General features: G+C 51.9%; 1 protein-coding gene across 1 annotated transcript; it reads left to right on the forward strand.

Moving 5' to 3' along the window:
- The first annotated feature begins 2,521 nt into the window (after positions 1-2,521).
- Positions 2,522-15,305, forward strand: Tnnt2 (troponin T2, cardiac type). Its single transcript, XM_051147480.1, has 14 exons — positions 2,522-2,565; positions 3,553-3,563; positions 8,415-8,504; positions 8,803-8,838; positions 9,670-9,703; positions 10,671-10,734; positions 10,945-11,061; positions 11,757-11,834; positions 12,287-12,397; positions 13,252-13,260; positions 13,596-13,705; positions 14,247-14,337; positions 14,788-14,828; positions 15,132-15,305. The coding sequence occupies exons 1-14, from the start codon at positions 2,528-2,530 to the stop codon at positions 15,175-15,177; spliced, it is 876 nt and encodes a 291-aa protein (XP_051003437.1). The 5' UTR covers positions 2,522-2,527; the 3' UTR covers positions 15,178-15,305.
- Positions 15,306-15,424: the final 119 nt, after the last annotated feature.

The following is a 15,424-nucleotide window of genomic DNA, read 5'->3' on the forward strand; positions in this document are numbered from 1 at the left end:
GAGCAATGGCCTTGCTCATCCTGAGGTCCAGGTGGAGGTCATCCGCTGTTCTCTCAGTAGAATACAGCCCCCCCCACCCGCTGTTAAGACACCTTACACATTTGGCATCCATTCTCCACTATCTTAATACAGGGGGTCAAAGTGACAGGGTGCATAGGGCTTCTGTCCAGAGTTCCATTTGAGCAGGGCTTCTTGCCACTGTCTCTGTCCTACTCCCACAGAGGGAGCAGAGTGGAGATGGGCTTTGTTTGTCCCCAACCAGACTGGTCTGGACCAAGCTGCAGTGAGTTCTGAGTCTGAGGCAGTCTCTACTTAGAACATCTGGGAAGTCCCAGCTTCCTCAAAAGGGTGGCCTCGTACTGACCAGCAGTTCAATCCAGCAGTGCATTGCATTTCATGGATGTCCATAGATGTGTTCCTGGGCTCCATCTTAGCCTTCTTCCTTGCATTGGGATATACAGGGGCAGTTGGAGAAAGCAGAGCAGGACCATCCGTGTCCCAGCCTTCTGTACTGTCAATGTGGGCTAGACTACAGGGGGATGGCTTCAGTGTGGGCAGGAAGCAGGGTACAAGAGAAAGACCCAAGAGTGGTCCTGTCAATCAATTTGCTTCTATTGCTCTTGAGCCTGCTCACATTGTATGCACTGTCTCCATTGTACATCTATTGTCGGGAAGGTTATATTACAAACAACAGGGGGCGCTTCCCACATTTCAGTCTGTGTTCCAGTGTCTTTGAGCTAGGCACTGATATGCCTTCCGGTTTTAATATGGATTGAGTTTGTACTCCAGATCAGTCATTACACTATCTCTAATCTTTGCATACACCTCAGGGGAGGAGAGATTTCCCAAAGCGAATTGTGGTGTAGGAAAACAAAATGATCATTCCAAGGTCATACTCAAGGACACCAGGGAGGCAGCATTCAAAGCCAGATGGATCTCACTCTGAGGCCTTGCTCTTGGCACCTCTCCCTGTGGCTTCTTGTGATGCGAGTGTATATCTGGCATACCTGGCCATGCCGAGGCGTCCACTCACTAACACCTGCTGGATCCTCATAAGGTCCCTTAGCCAGGCTGTCTGAATTCCATCATTCAGAGAAGACCGAGGTTCAACCGTGCTACAGACACTTACGCTACCTCCTCAGCAACCAAGAGAAGGAAGAGAGCCTCAACCCAGCGCTGTTCCGCCACAGTCACAGGGAACAGCTCCACCCGATTCCCAGGGAAACTTTAAAGCCGGAATCTTTGTTGAGATTGTATGGATTAATACGCAATTCTAAGAAATAATACAAGGGCTAGAGAAATGGCTCAGCAATTAAATGCACATGCCTAAGGACCCAAGGTGGGGTCCCGGCATCCTTTTCTTCAGACCATAGGCACATGCACTCATATGTGCACATACTCACACGAGACTACATTTAATGAACAAAAACAAACAGAAAAAAGTTTCTTGTGGCTCCTTGTCCACATTCCCTGGACAATAATTTTACAAGCTTATATGATGTAATATCACAGCTTGAGCATAGAGACTGGCTCAGTCCACCCTCACTCTCATTTAGAACACCGCAGCCTCCTCGCTTGTGCTGTGTTTGCGTTGACGTCATACAGTCAAGACCCACTAGGGGACCTGTGAGATGGCTCGGTGGTAAACGCACTTGCCATCAACACTGACAACCTGAGTTCAAATCCTGGGACCTGCATGGTGGAAGAAGAAAACCAGGGGTCCTCTGATCTCCACACACACACTGCGACACTCAGGTGTGTACACACACACACACACGCGCGCGCCAACAAGGATCCCTTATGTGTATTTTGCTATTATTCCCACTTCCCTCCTGCCCTCCCAGGAGTCCCGATGACTTGTTCTGCATGTTTATAAACTTTTGTTTGTTTCGAGACAGGGTTTCTCTGTGTAGCCCTGGATGTCCTGGACTCGCTTTGTAGACCAGGCTGGCCTCGAACTCACAACAATCCGCCTGCTTCTGCCTCTCCGAGGGTTGGGATTACAGGCATGCACCACGGTACTGGGCACATTTCTAATCTTGCCACCTCAAGAAAGTTGTAAATGGAATCACACAGCTTATGACCATTGGAGTTGGCTTTTCTCAGGCAGTAGCTGTTGAGTTTCGTGCCGTACAGGGCTAGAGTTCATGTCACAAATCTCCCGGGGGAGCTCTGAGCCAGGATGAAATACACAGTGAGAAGAGAAATGTGCCGTTTAAAAGAGGACTCTCTCTGTTGCCTTGAAAAGTGGAGGATTACAACTAGGAACATATGATATCCAGGGTGACATGCCTGTTTGGGAGCAGGGAATGGGTGAATGCTGGTTGGCTGTCCAGCCATCATTTGGGTATCATGGTCACTTCATCACAGAGGAAGAAGCTAGCTTTGCACTGTGGGTCACACAGTGAATTCACCCTCGGGCCTCTTTGAGCCCTCTCCAGCCATGTGCAGAGAGCCCCTGCGGAAGACAGTCTTCTGTTCCCAGCTACAATGATGTTTTTCTCTTTCTGGAGGTAGAGCCGAGACCATGTCTGATGCAGAAGAGGTGGTGGAGGAGTTCGAGGAGTGAGTATCCTTAGCATCCTGTCTCGCGTGTTGTTCTCTCGTACCCAGCCAAGACGCCTCATGTCCTGGAAGGAGTGGCCGTGCCTGTTTCCAGGACCTGGAGTTGGGATTTCTTCCCTTCCTTCCTATTTCTGTACCTCTGATTAGCAGATCCCAGGCAGACCTCAGGCTGGGGACTTTGGGAATAGAGGATTCAGTTCCAGGGCCAACAGGTCTTACTTGCTGGTACACTGGCTGCCAGGAGGGAAGCTGAGAAGCTGGGGCTGTTGAAACTGCTAACAGTTCAACAGCTCCTCCGAGGCCACAGAAATGGTATCTCCCATCATGCCTCAGAGCCCAGGATTATTACTCCTCCTTGGATCCCAAGTCACCCCACAGTGCCTGTCCCAGGCCTGACCTGGAGAAGTCAAAGGTGAGGCACAGTTAGGCAACCCAACAAGTATTCCATATATTTATGTCATCAGGGAAGTCACACAGACCTCCCACCGAGCCTCCTTTTTCCTTTGGGGCTGCTGAGATGAACAGCGGAAGGACTTAGCAAAGGCATGTGATGTGCAGTTGTGGCACAGGAATTCTGGGAAGAGGGAGAGTGGGCGCTAGGATGGGCTGAGGCAGATGTGTGGGGAAGGGATGCCTCATCTGACACAGCCTTTGGAGAGAGACTTGGGAGAGAAGGGCTTTCTAAAAAGGAGCACTGCCCGGGAGAACCTCAGAGGTGAGGTGAGAGGAGGAAGAATGCCAAAGATGCCAAGATTGTTGACTTAGAGGTTTGCTGGGGACAGTGGCAGATAGCACTGGCTAAGGGTCAGCTAGGCTGCTGGGGGTCTTTGCAGGGCAGGTTAGAAGACAGAATACCATTGAGCAAATAGGGATTGGCTGGCAGGCTTGAGGGAAAGGTCATGTGAAGGTGTGTGTGTGTGTGTGTGTGTGTGTGTGTGTGTGTGTAGCATGTCCATTAGTACTGACAATGTCTTCTTTCATATTCAGGGAACAGGAAGGTAAGCGCTCATGGGGACACACACACAGATGGAGGACAGTGTGGCTGGAAACTGACCCACTTCTTCTCTCTTTTCTTTTGCCCTGGCCTTCCCTTGTGAGCAGACGCTGTGGAAGGTATGTACCTTGGGCAGGTTGGGAGCCAGAGAGGAGTTTCAGGAGGCCAGTGTTTCTGGGAAAACAGCTTGTCTTTGCCCTGAACTAGCTGAGCAGAGATGACCCAAGTAATCACACATGCACACACATATGTATATTATATATGTGTGTATGTATATCTGTATATACATACATATGTATGTGTGTAAAACACATTTTTTTAGCCATGAAAACTTCAAAATGTATATAGACAACAAGAAAAGACCCCACATTCTCATTACCCAGCCAGCCCCTGCCATCATAAACACAGACAATCTTCTTTCATCCCCAGCTCATACTAGCTATTCTGAACACATACCCCAAATCACTCCCAGATCCGTGCTTTACTATTTCAGCACCTATTTCAAGAGATGTGAAAAAAAAAAAAAAGAAGAAAGAAAGAAAGAAAGGAAAAAGCCAGGCGTGGTGGTGCCTGCCTTTAATCCCAGCACTCGGGAGGCAGAGGCAGGTGGATCGCTGTGAGTCAAGGCCATTCTGGTCTACAAAGTGAGACCAGGAGAGCCAAGACTACACAGAGAAACCCTGTCTTCAAAAACCAAAAACCAAAAACCAAACCAAACCAAACCAAACCAAAACACACACACACACACACACACACACACACACACACACAAAAAAAAAAAAAAAAAAAAAAAAAAAAGAAAGAAAGAAATGTGGCCTGGAGAGGTTCAATTCCTGGTACCCATGTGGTGGCTCACAACTGTATGTAACTTGAGTTTTAGGGGATCTGACACCCTCTTTTGATCTGTGTGGGCATCGTGCACACAAGCATTGCACAGACACACATGTAGGCAAAGCATCCATATATATGTATATGCATATATATGAAATTAAATTAAAAGTTATAAAACATAAGTACCATTAAACAAACAAACAAACAAATATAACCATAATGCCACGAATGAAGCAAAGAACAGTCCATTTGCTGCTTTTCCCAATGTGGTTATGAGTCTGAAGGTACTCTGTTCCATGGGATACTTTCTGTAGGCATGAAGCTTTATTACAACCTGGCAGAGGGCCATCTTGCTGTCTCCTTCTCCTGGATATGATGACATGTCACCTCCTCCTTGGGTTGGGCTCTGCTGTCTCTGGGAGCTCTCTCTCCCTGTCCCTCCTCGTGGAAGGCCCATGGTGACCCTGTGGCTCCTGGATTGTACAGATTGGTTTGCAGTGCTTTGGCAAAGGCACGTCACGTGTGGACACAAGGGAAAGCGTCTCTGAAGGTTCAGGGAGCTGTGCCTCCCCTGATCCCTGGGCTTTCTGGTGAAAGTGGGGGAGCCTCTTGCTCCTTCAAGCCTGCTCTGTTATGCAGCTAAATAGGAGCCATGAGCAGAAAGGGATCACAAATGCCATGTCTGGTTTTCAGGAGCCATTAAAAAGATTTCTCACCCTGTTCAATCCAGCATTCCACCATTGAGCTAAAACTCCAAACCATGGCTTCTTTTCTTTTCTTTTCTTTTCTTTTCTTTTCTTTTCTTCTCTTCTCTTACCCCCACCTCTCTCTCTCCCACTTTTTTCTTTTTCTTTTTTGTTTTTTGAGACAGAGTTTCTCTGTGTAGCCTTAGCTGTCTAGACTCACTTTGTAGACCAGGCTGGCCTCAAACTCACAGAGATCTGCTTCCCCGAGTGCTGGGAATACAGGTGTGCACCACTGCATCTGGATTTTTCTTTTTTGCTTTTCAAGATAGAGTTTCTAGTCTTGGCTGTCCTAGACTTGCTTTGTAGACCAGACTGGCCTTGAACTCATAGCGGTCCACCTGCCTTTGCCACCACCGCCCAGCTGGCTTTTTCTTAAAAAAAAAAAAAAAAAAAAAGCAACAACAACAACTTTATTTTTAGTATCTCAGGCTGGTCTTAAATTGTAGCAATCCTCCTGCCTCAATTGCAGTACTGGGATTACAGGTGTGAGTCATGAGCCACTATGCCCAGCTTCAAAAGCGTATTATGAATCAAGAGCCCAGCTTCCTCCAACCCCTCTGTGGAAAGCACTCCATCTGTCTGAGGTCGGGTGGGGTGGTGGTGTATTTTGCCCTGGAGGGTTTTTCACCTAACCATTGGAGGTTCCTGGTGTTAAGGTTTGGGAAACAGACTTGAGCCAGATTTGTGACCTTCGGCCTGGCTACTACTATACAGTACAATCTTTCTGGGAGCTAAAGAAGTTCTCAGTGGAACTCTTGCAGCATCTGCATGTACCTTGCTTGCCCTGAATGGCCCGAGGCATCTCCTCTGGCTCAGAAAGGAAAGGTCCAGCTGAGTGTCTGAAACCTACACCACAGATAGTCCTAAGGGCCTTTTTCCTAGGGGGAAGGGTCTTCCCGTTGCTGTTAAGCCCTTCCTAAAGCAGAGACTTTTGCATCGAGAACATCTAAGAAACAGTTAATCTCCTCAGATTATGAGTCCAGGCCTCCCAACACACTAGGCCAGCTCTCTTGGTGTGTCTCCAAGTGGGGGCTTTCCTACATGTGACTATGGAACTCTGTAGGTGATTTGTGGGACAGTCCCCAAACTAATTCAGGGCAGGAATGTGGGAGAAGCTGGAAGGGGTGGTGGTGAATTTTTTCCCCCCACTCTCTGATACTGCGGTCTGCTGTCTTAGTGAGAGAGGGAAGCCAGGGCCTGTAGCCTGCTTGGAGCTAGGCATGCTAAACTATTCCATTCTCAGTAGTGGTTGGCAAGTGACTGTCATGTTGTCCACTTACTTGAGGCTCAGGGATGTCACCAAGGAGTGACCCTGCCATATTGCTTGGGTGTTGGCTTGGCACTTGGAGTTCAAGCCTAACTCTGAGCTGGCTGCGGCCTGCGCGCTGCCACCAGGCTTTCTGCTGCACACTAACCTGTTCCACTTGCCCCCTTTGCTGCTGTCACCTCCTGCACCGGAAGAGGAAGACTGGAGTGAAGCCGAAGACGGTAGTACAGCTCTCCCTGCCCCGTTCCCGTCCCTGCTCTCCTATCCTCCTGGGCTCTGGGCTAGGGAGGCTCAACTTCAGCAGCATCAGGACCCTAGGACCCCTCACCCATTCCTCCTCTGCTTTCTTGAATTTTCTCTGATGGGGGGAGGGAGAGGGGGACGGATCTGGGCTTTTCCTGTCTTCCCACCGGCTCCACATGTGATCACAGAGGAATTCTCAAGGCAGGAACAAACCCCAACTGTTCCACCGTGTGTGGCAGTGTTCCATGTGGGGGACCTTCCCTGCTTTGCCTAAGGCACAATAGCCAAAAGGGGGGGGGGTAGTGCTCTGGGGACAAAGCCATTGAAGAGTATTTAGAGGACACTGGAAATAGCCAGAGCAGAAAAGGACATGACGTCAGCCTTCAGATGTGTGCTGCCGAGTGGTGGGGTGAGGCTGGCTTGCTCCCAGGGATAACAGAAGGGCAAGGGAGACAGAACAGGGTTCCTTTTAGGACCAGCTTTCCCACAGTGACGTCCAGGGGCCCTGCTCACTGGGCTTCTAAATGACCACTGAGCAAAGGGCACATGGCATAGAGAGATGAAGCCTAGCGTGAATGGCAGGTGGACCCCATAAATGGCCATCTTCCTCTGCTCTCATGCTACCTGGAAAACCTCCTCCAGGGTTGGAAGAAGAGGTACCCCAGACCTCACTGAGGAGGCCAGAGATGATGGGGCAGAGAGGGTGGAGGTGCCCTCTTTTCTCTGATGGCTCTTTCTGTCCTGGGGTGTTATCTTCTCCCTCTGCCAAAGGGTCACCACTTGTCAGTCTATTCATCACCAGGTGCTACGAGCACTTCCGCTGAGCCGAGTCATGGTCTGGATGGCATCCTGTCTCCCTAATCTGTCTGTCCCTTCTGGATGTTGGGAGAGGCGGGGTCCACATCCTGCCAAGCAATTGATGAAAATAGAAATTCCTGGCAACCTTCAGGGTGGCACAAGGCTCTAACTCTTGGGCGTTTCTTCCACCCGCACAACCTCACGGCTTTGATTTCTGTTAGATAATGGGTTCACAATGGCCCTCCCCTAGCACCTGTCCTGTGGAGCCAGCACTGAGTGGAGCCTCCGAGGTGAATAGTTAGGGAAGACAGTGGAGTCATATCACCAGGGAGGCCATAGGGGAAGTGAGCTCTAAACTGGGCAGAAGGAGGCTGGACAGGCTTTTACCCCAAGTAGTCCCAGCAGTGAGCCTTGATGTCCTCCATCACTGATGTTCCCCTTAGCACCCACTACCACCTCACCTGCTCCCACCTCAAACATCTGGCTTGTCCAGCAGCTTCCAGGTAGCAAATAGGTCCCTACACTGGAGAAGACCCGGTTCTGATTTCCAAACTCCCAGGGAGGCAAATCTGAGATACTTACCAGTCAGATGGTATCCTTCGGTTGGGTTTCACTTCCCCTGCGAAGGCACAGACAGTGAATGCTTTGGGCTGGCAGACCCACAGTCCCTGCTGCACAGACTCACTTGTGGGGTTGAGGCCTGGATGAGAGTGTAGATGAGGGGGCGAGGTTATGTGCCTATGAGCCTTTGCCTACAGAACTACTCCTGGGCTGGGTGTGGCTTTGCGCTCTAGTTTGCCAACTTCTGCCTTAAACTAGGAACCAAGCAGCATTCCTCCTGCCATTTGAGTCCATGGCTCCTGGATATTACTGACTCTGTTCTACCTCTCCCAGTCTGATCTCTGCTGTGCAATCTGCACTGTGAGTGAGGGACCTAGTTATATTCATGACATCTTCTTTATCTCTCCAGAGCAAGAGGAGGCGGTGGAGGAGGAGGAGGATGGTGGGGATGAGCCTGAGCCTGAGGGTGAGGCTGAGACAGAGGAGACCAAAGCAGAAGGTACAGGCTGGGGTGAGGGGACAGAGGGCTCAGGGCTGGGGTTTTAAGAGGTCAGCCCAACAGGTGCTTTCTAGCTTGTGTGCCTGAGATTCCTGTCTGGGCAGGGTGGGGGGGTGGGTGTGGGTAAGGGTGGAGGTGGGGGTGGGGGTATAGCAGTCCATTCTCTGGCTGGTGATTTCAGATCCAGAGCTTCTTCCTGGTTGACCAGCAGGCTAGTCTGCCTGACCATGGGGAATGCTCTCAGGGGATTTGAGCCCAGAACAGGACCTCTGTTGCTGATTGCTTGTGTTTCGTTTAGAGGCTGGTCCAGATGAAGAAGCCAAAGATGCTGATGGTAAGTGCTGCTGGACATTAGCACAGGAGTTTGGTGTGACAAGAAAACTCCTCACAGGAGCCTTGGGGGAGACTGTGGCCAGGGATTGCACCAGACGTTATACAGGAGAGGGTTGGAGGGTAGAACTCGGTAGCACTGGCAGGGCTTGGAAGGCTCTGAACCCTTGTCTTCTTTACCACAGAGAAGTGGCCTTAGTGGCCAACAGGAGGGCCAATGTCTAGCCCCTGGTCTGAGCATGATAGCGGACTCAGAAGTCACATTCACACCTGAGGCTCCTGGCACCCAGGCAATGCTAATGAGGTCTGGTGTTTCTAGAAACGACTTCTAAGACATGGATGGTCTGTGCTGTGGTGACGCCATCACCATGGTCATTGTCATGCTGCAGCCTTTATCGGTTGGCTCCAGTCACACAGACACAGGGTGGGGGAAAATCCAGCCAGGCCCCACTAACTCCCTTAGCCCTGCAGCCACCAGGAAGCCCAAGACACAAAACAGTAGGCTGGCTGAAGAGGAGTTCTAGAGTCGGAGCCCCTGGGAACCTCCCCACAGGTTGGTGCATCACTGTAAGTCTGAGATGCAATCTTCCCAAGCCAGCACAGACTACAGAAGGCTCTGAGCCTCCACTGGCTCGTGTCCTGGGCCTGTGGACACAGGCAGCATTCTCTGTGGCCTCTCTTCATGCCTGTTGGTGATTATGGAAGTTCAGATTCACCATGGCTAGGAGAGGCTCTCCATGCAGATGGGGAAACAGAGGCCCACAGGTGTCCATCTCAGCGTAGAGCTGGGAATAGTCAGGCTTTCTGACCGCATAGCCTCTTCTCTTTCCTCCAGATGGTCCAGTAGAGGAGTCCAAACCTAAGCCCAGGTGAGTGGGATGCACCTATTTGTTTTAAAGCACTCAGAGCAGAGGGCAGTGAGGGAGGGTGATGAGGAAGAGACAGGAGTGTTTGTAGTATAGTGAGCAGGAGCTGGGGGTAGGCAGGGATTACCACAGAGGATTGAACAGGCTGTATTCTGTACAAAGGTCTCTACCTGGGGGGAGAGGGGGAAGGGAGCTGAGCTGTGCCGTGCACCTTACTACCAATTATTTAAACTAACATGGATGGAGTTATATTCATCTACAGAATGGGGAAGGGCTAGTCATGGCCTTGGCCAGACACTGCCTATCTCACAGGATGATCTCTCCTTGGCTGGGGTGGGACCTAGAGGAAAAGGGATGCAAACTTTGAGGAGCCTAGGCATGGAAGCTTCAGGGAGCTTCAAAAGGGCAGAGCAGGGCAGCTTCGTTCCATACCTGGAACCACATCCTGGGGGCTCTGAGTGTGGTGTGGGGCCATCCAGACAGGGCTGGCTGCTTCTTGGCCAGCATTTACTTCTTGGACTATTTCCGTATCCTATCAGCAGATGGCGCTTTAGTACCCTCATGGCCTTCCGCGGCCCGTGCCGGTTTTAGCTCTGTTCATCCCCTATGCTGGCAGCTTTGTGTATCCTGGAGCATCTCCTTTGTGCTCCTCAAGGCCCAAGAGCATATGAGGAAATCAAAGATCAGAGACCCAGCTAGGGACGCCATCTTAGCTCAGCCCTTCTGCTTCCCAGCTGTGCACTTTTAAGCCTCGGTTTTCTTAATGAAGGTGAGCACTGCCCCCTTCAGGGATCTAGTGAGAGGATAAATGAAATTACCTGGGTGAATGTCTGAGCAAGTGAAGTAGACATTGGTGGCGATGGATGCCATCACAGATGACGGAATGAAGGCCCCAGAGGCTCCAGGAACACAGGGCCCCTCGTGGCCCCCATTGCTCTGCTGATCCCTGATTCTCCATCCCTCTCTGCAGCAGGCTCTTCATGCCCAACTTGGTGCCACCCAAGATCCCCGATGGAGAGAGAGTGGACTTTGATGTGAGTGGTGGCTCTGGGTAGAGCAGGCCAGCCTGGAGGGGTGGTGACAAGAGGGTCTAATGAGAGTGACAGAGCTCCTGATCTTGTGGGCTGGGGCAGGCCTTTGGCAGGATGGCTCAGGCTCAGGCCCCAAGCCCTGACCGTGTGTTTTGCATTGAGCCCACCCATCTCACGGCTGCGGCAGGCTCTCAACGCAGGCTCTCCTCACAGGACATCCACAGGAAGCGCCTGGAGAAGGACCTGAACGAGCTTCAGACGCTGATCGAGGCTCATTTTGAGAACAGGAAGAAGGAGGAAGAGGAGCTAATTTCTCTCAAAGACAGGATTGTATGTTTTGATCTTCCACAGTTCGCCCCACCCCCCCCCCCTTCCCCTGCCTCAAGCTGCCAACCTGTTGGACACTGCTCTCCTTTGAGTTCCTGCCACCTGCCTATCTGTGTGGATGCGCCTTGCCAACAGGAACTGAGGCTGATAACTTCTGGCTCTGGCTGGGCCTAGCCAGTCACCACTGGCTATAGGATGGCTAGTCAAATGTCTGTGTTCTCTCTGCCCCTGACCCATTCATTGGTCACAGCTGTCTCACTAATGTAGGGAATGGGATCAGCCCGTGGGATCCCAGGTAACATCTGCAATTCCACTCTGAGAGAGGAGCTTATTTGATCCTTGTTTTTTTCTGTACCCAACCTACTTTGCTCAGATGTGCACTCCAGCCATGCATCTTCGAGCACACAGAAGTTGCTAGGGCCTGGGCTGTGGCCAGGGCCAGGATGTGGCTCTGTCCCTTGAGGGAGACAAGAGAAGCCACAGCGCTGAGACAGTCTCCAGCGGGCTCACGAGTGGCTGTCCTTACCACGCTGGGACACTCTCTTGGAGGTTCCACCTGTGACAGGCCATTTCCATCAGCATCCATAGAGTGGGCTGAGAGAAGAAGGACATGGAAGGGGGCCACCTCTTGCGTCCTGCCCTGGGGACAGCATCCCTCCCGGGCACGCACACACAGGAGCTTCTACCCTTCTCCCTAGGAAAAGCGGCGGGCAGAGAGGGCCGAGCAGCAGCGAATCCGCAATGAGCAGGAGAAGGAACGGCAGAACCGCCTGGCTGTGAGTGACTCCAGCCCAGCCATGAGCTCCAGTCCCATCTCTATTCACAGAGGCAGCCATTTATCACACCACATAAATGCGGGCCATTGGCTCGGTGCTGACGTCACACCGATGAACAGGACAGGCAGGCCGGGACCTCGTGCTCATGATTTTAAGACCCTCTAGGCCCCTGGTTCTTTCCCTGGTGCAGGGTATATGGGATCCGAGGACCTCTCAGCCTGGGGGGATGGTGGGATTCTACAGATGTGAACCAGTGCTTCATTAACTCGCTCACACAATGCACCTACCTGTTCAGTAAACCCCAGCATGCCCATTTTGTGCCAGAAGGCACCTGAGAAAGCTCCTTGCCCAATGGGAGGAAAAGCTGATCTTGTTTCTAAAGAACATTAGCATCAATGTTTGGGGTTGCCACCCTTGCCATTAACGTATTCGTTGGCCCACCCCAAAATCAGGAAGAGAGGGCCCGGCGCGAGGAGGAAGAGAACAGGAGGAAGGCGGAGGATGAGGCCCGGAAGAAGAAGGCTCTGTCCAACATGATGCATTTTGGAGGATACATCCAGAAGGTAGGTGGGAAGCAGCACCGGGTACCGAGAGGGAGATCCCAGGGTGTCCTCAGGGCTGCCTTTGCTTGGATCCATGAAGAAATCACCGCTGTGGCTGAAGCCTAAGGCCTCCTCATGCCTGGCCCCTGCGCTGGCTAGCAGCCTGGCCATGGCTTCACTGGGAGGTTAGGACGCTGATGCATCGGCTCCTCATGCTGGCTCCCCAAGGTGACTGAAGGCAATGGGGGGAGAATCTTGGGTCCTGGAGTCACAGTTGTGCATGTGATTCTGCCACACACGACGGCATGGCCTGCAATAGCCTCAGTTTCCTCACACGGCCTAGTGTTGCTCACCCTACAGCTTCAGAGAGACAACTGAGCTACCATGGAAAGTGTGTGCTGCACAGATTGCTTGTAGACAGTCAGTTCCTCACACTTACTAGATGTCCCGCTTTCAAAGCTGAACCCTGATTTCTTTCTTTTTCTGTCTTTTATTTTTTATTTTTCTTTCCTTAAGACAGGGTCTCACTATGTAGCCCTGGCCATCCTGGAACTCACTATGTAGACCAGGCTGGCCTCAAACTCTCAGAGATCCCTCTAACCTCAGCCTCCAGAGTGCTGGGGCTAAATGCATGGGCCTACCATGCCCAACCAGCCCTGAATCTTTTTTTTTCCTTCTTCCATATCAGGCAAATGTCACCCAAATTACACTTCCCTGAGCCCCAGGCCTGTGCTTGGCATAGCAGGTAGCCTCTGCTGGGCAGCGGACCACTTTCCCCTCACTGTCTCCCTATCTCTCACCCTGCTTCTCTCCATGTCTCTGTGGCGGTCTTGATCTTTCTCTCTGAGTCTCTCTCTCATGGTTTCCCGGCTTAGCAAGCTCAGGTGGGTAAAAAAAAAAAAAAAAAAAAAAAGCCCCAGTCCTCTTCCTCTTTGCTGTAGTCTTAGAGCGCTCCCTGGGAGGGGAGCACACCTTGTTGGAGAAGGAGTTGTGGGAGGAGGGAGTCTGCAAGAGCCTGGTAAGGCCCCTCCTTGCCCTTGCCTCAGTTTCTCTGGGGGAATCCAGAAGGTAATGGTGTGCCATGTTGCTAGAGCAATAGGAGAGGAACCCGGTTCTCTTCAGACCTGGTCCTACTCTGCAGGGTATTGGGAGGGTCAGGGGTCAGGGGTCAGGGAGGAGCCAGATCTAGCCAAGTGTCTCTGCTCACCACACCCTTCAGACAGAACGGAAGAGTGGTAAGAGACAGACCGAGCGAGAGAAGAAGAAGAAGATTCTGGCAGAGAGGAGGAAGGCACTGGCCATCGACCATCTGAATGAGGACCAGCTGAGGTAAGACTTGTTGGTTGGGTGGCCTCTGCCAGTCAGTCTTCCCTAGAGTGAGGTGGAAGGTCCTTCTTGTTGCCAACCACCAGGGGGAGGTCCTCCCTCACACAATGCCAAGGCATTGGGCCTCAGCGGGGCAGGCCCTCCCTGTGTGACCTTTGCTGACAGGAAAGCTGAGCAGGCCCTTTGCTTGTCTGAGCTCCTGCTTGCCCTCATTCACACAGGAGACAGGAAGGCTGAATTAGATGCTCTACAGCACCAAAGGGCTTCTCCTCAGCTCCCAGGATTCCCCAGAATTCTGTTCTGGCAGCCCTTTCTGTCTGCCCCTGAACACTGGACCCAGTGACCAGGACCCAGCATTTCAGAATGGCCAGGCCCTCAGCATAGGCTGGAGGCACCCTCTGTGGTTCTAACTGTGGAAGGACAGGCTGGAGCTGAAAGAAGGCTGGAGTGAAGGGTGATCAGGGCCAGGGTGAAAAGCAGCGCCCCAGCCCGTCCGGCTTGCCATTTATTGCTCCTCACTCTACTCCCACTGTGGCTCCTGCAGAGAGAAGGCCAAGGAGCTGTGGCAGAGCATCCACAACCTGGAGGCCGAGAAGTTTGATCTGCAGGAAAAATTCAAGCAGCAGAAATATGAGGTGAGCCGGGTGTGGTGGCCTTTAATCCCAGCACTCAGGAGACAGAGGCAGGCAGATTGCTGTGAGTTCGAGGCTAGCCTGGTCCACAAAGCAAGTCCAGGATAGCCAAAGGCTACACAGAGAGACCTTGTCTCAAAAAACAAACAAACAAACAAACAAAAACCCAAACAAACAAAAAAAGAAATACGAGGTGAGCTGCTCTCTGTGCCCGTCCTGCCACGCTCCTGGTTTGACCTAGTCCCCGCCGCTGCTGACCCTCAGGCCCCTTTCCCTGTCCCCCATGAGTCTGTTCCACTCACGCACTGGTCTCCAACAGTGTTCTGTGCGTCTCTTCTCCCCCTTTGCTCCCTTGCTTCTACACTGAGCCCTCCTCCCACTGCCCCCTCTCCCCACCAGGCCTCACTGGATGAACCTCAACTTTATCGTTTATCTTCCCTGCTTTTCTTCCAGATCAATGTTCTGAGAAACAGGATCAACGACAACCAGAAAGTGTAAGTGTCTGTGGCCCTTCTCTCCTCACACACCTTGCGTCCCCTTCCACATCCTCCTCCTGTGAGGGTTCTGACCCCAGCTCTTCCCCTTCTCCTTCAGTTCACAGCTCCCTTCTTTCAGACTGGGCCACTGCTTGCCAGTGTAGGGTGGGATGGGGGGGGCAGAACCAAGGTGGTCGTCGTATTTCACCCCTGCTCCAGGAGGTTCATCTCAACCCTTAGTCTCCCCTAGCCTGCCTTCTACCCCACTGAAAGCTGCTACCACCATTCCCTCCATCTGATGGGGCCCTGTTTCTCTCATAGCTCCAAAACTCGCGGGAAGGCCAAAGTCACCGGCCGTTGGAAGTAGAGAAAGAACTGTTCCTGTCAAAGCTCTGCCCCTTGCCTGTGTCCCTGCCCTGTGCATCCCAGCTCTGGATCCTCCTGGGGACCCAGTGCAGACTCCTGTCTGGAAAGTGGGAGCTGGCCTTAGCTAGAAGCCAGTACTCTGCCTGACCCCTATGCGCCCTGTCATGCCAGGAATAAAAGGCCAGCACGCTGCACACAAGGAATGGTATTTCTCATTTCCCCTGAGTGTTACAGGGAATCAAGATTCT

The sequence above is a fragment of the Acomys russatus genome, chromosome 6, assembly GCF_903995435.1.
Source record: "Acomys russatus chromosome 6, mAcoRus1.1, whole genome shotgun sequence".
Taxonomy (NCBI): Eukaryota; Metazoa; Chordata; class Mammalia; order Rodentia; family Muridae; genus Acomys; species Acomys russatus.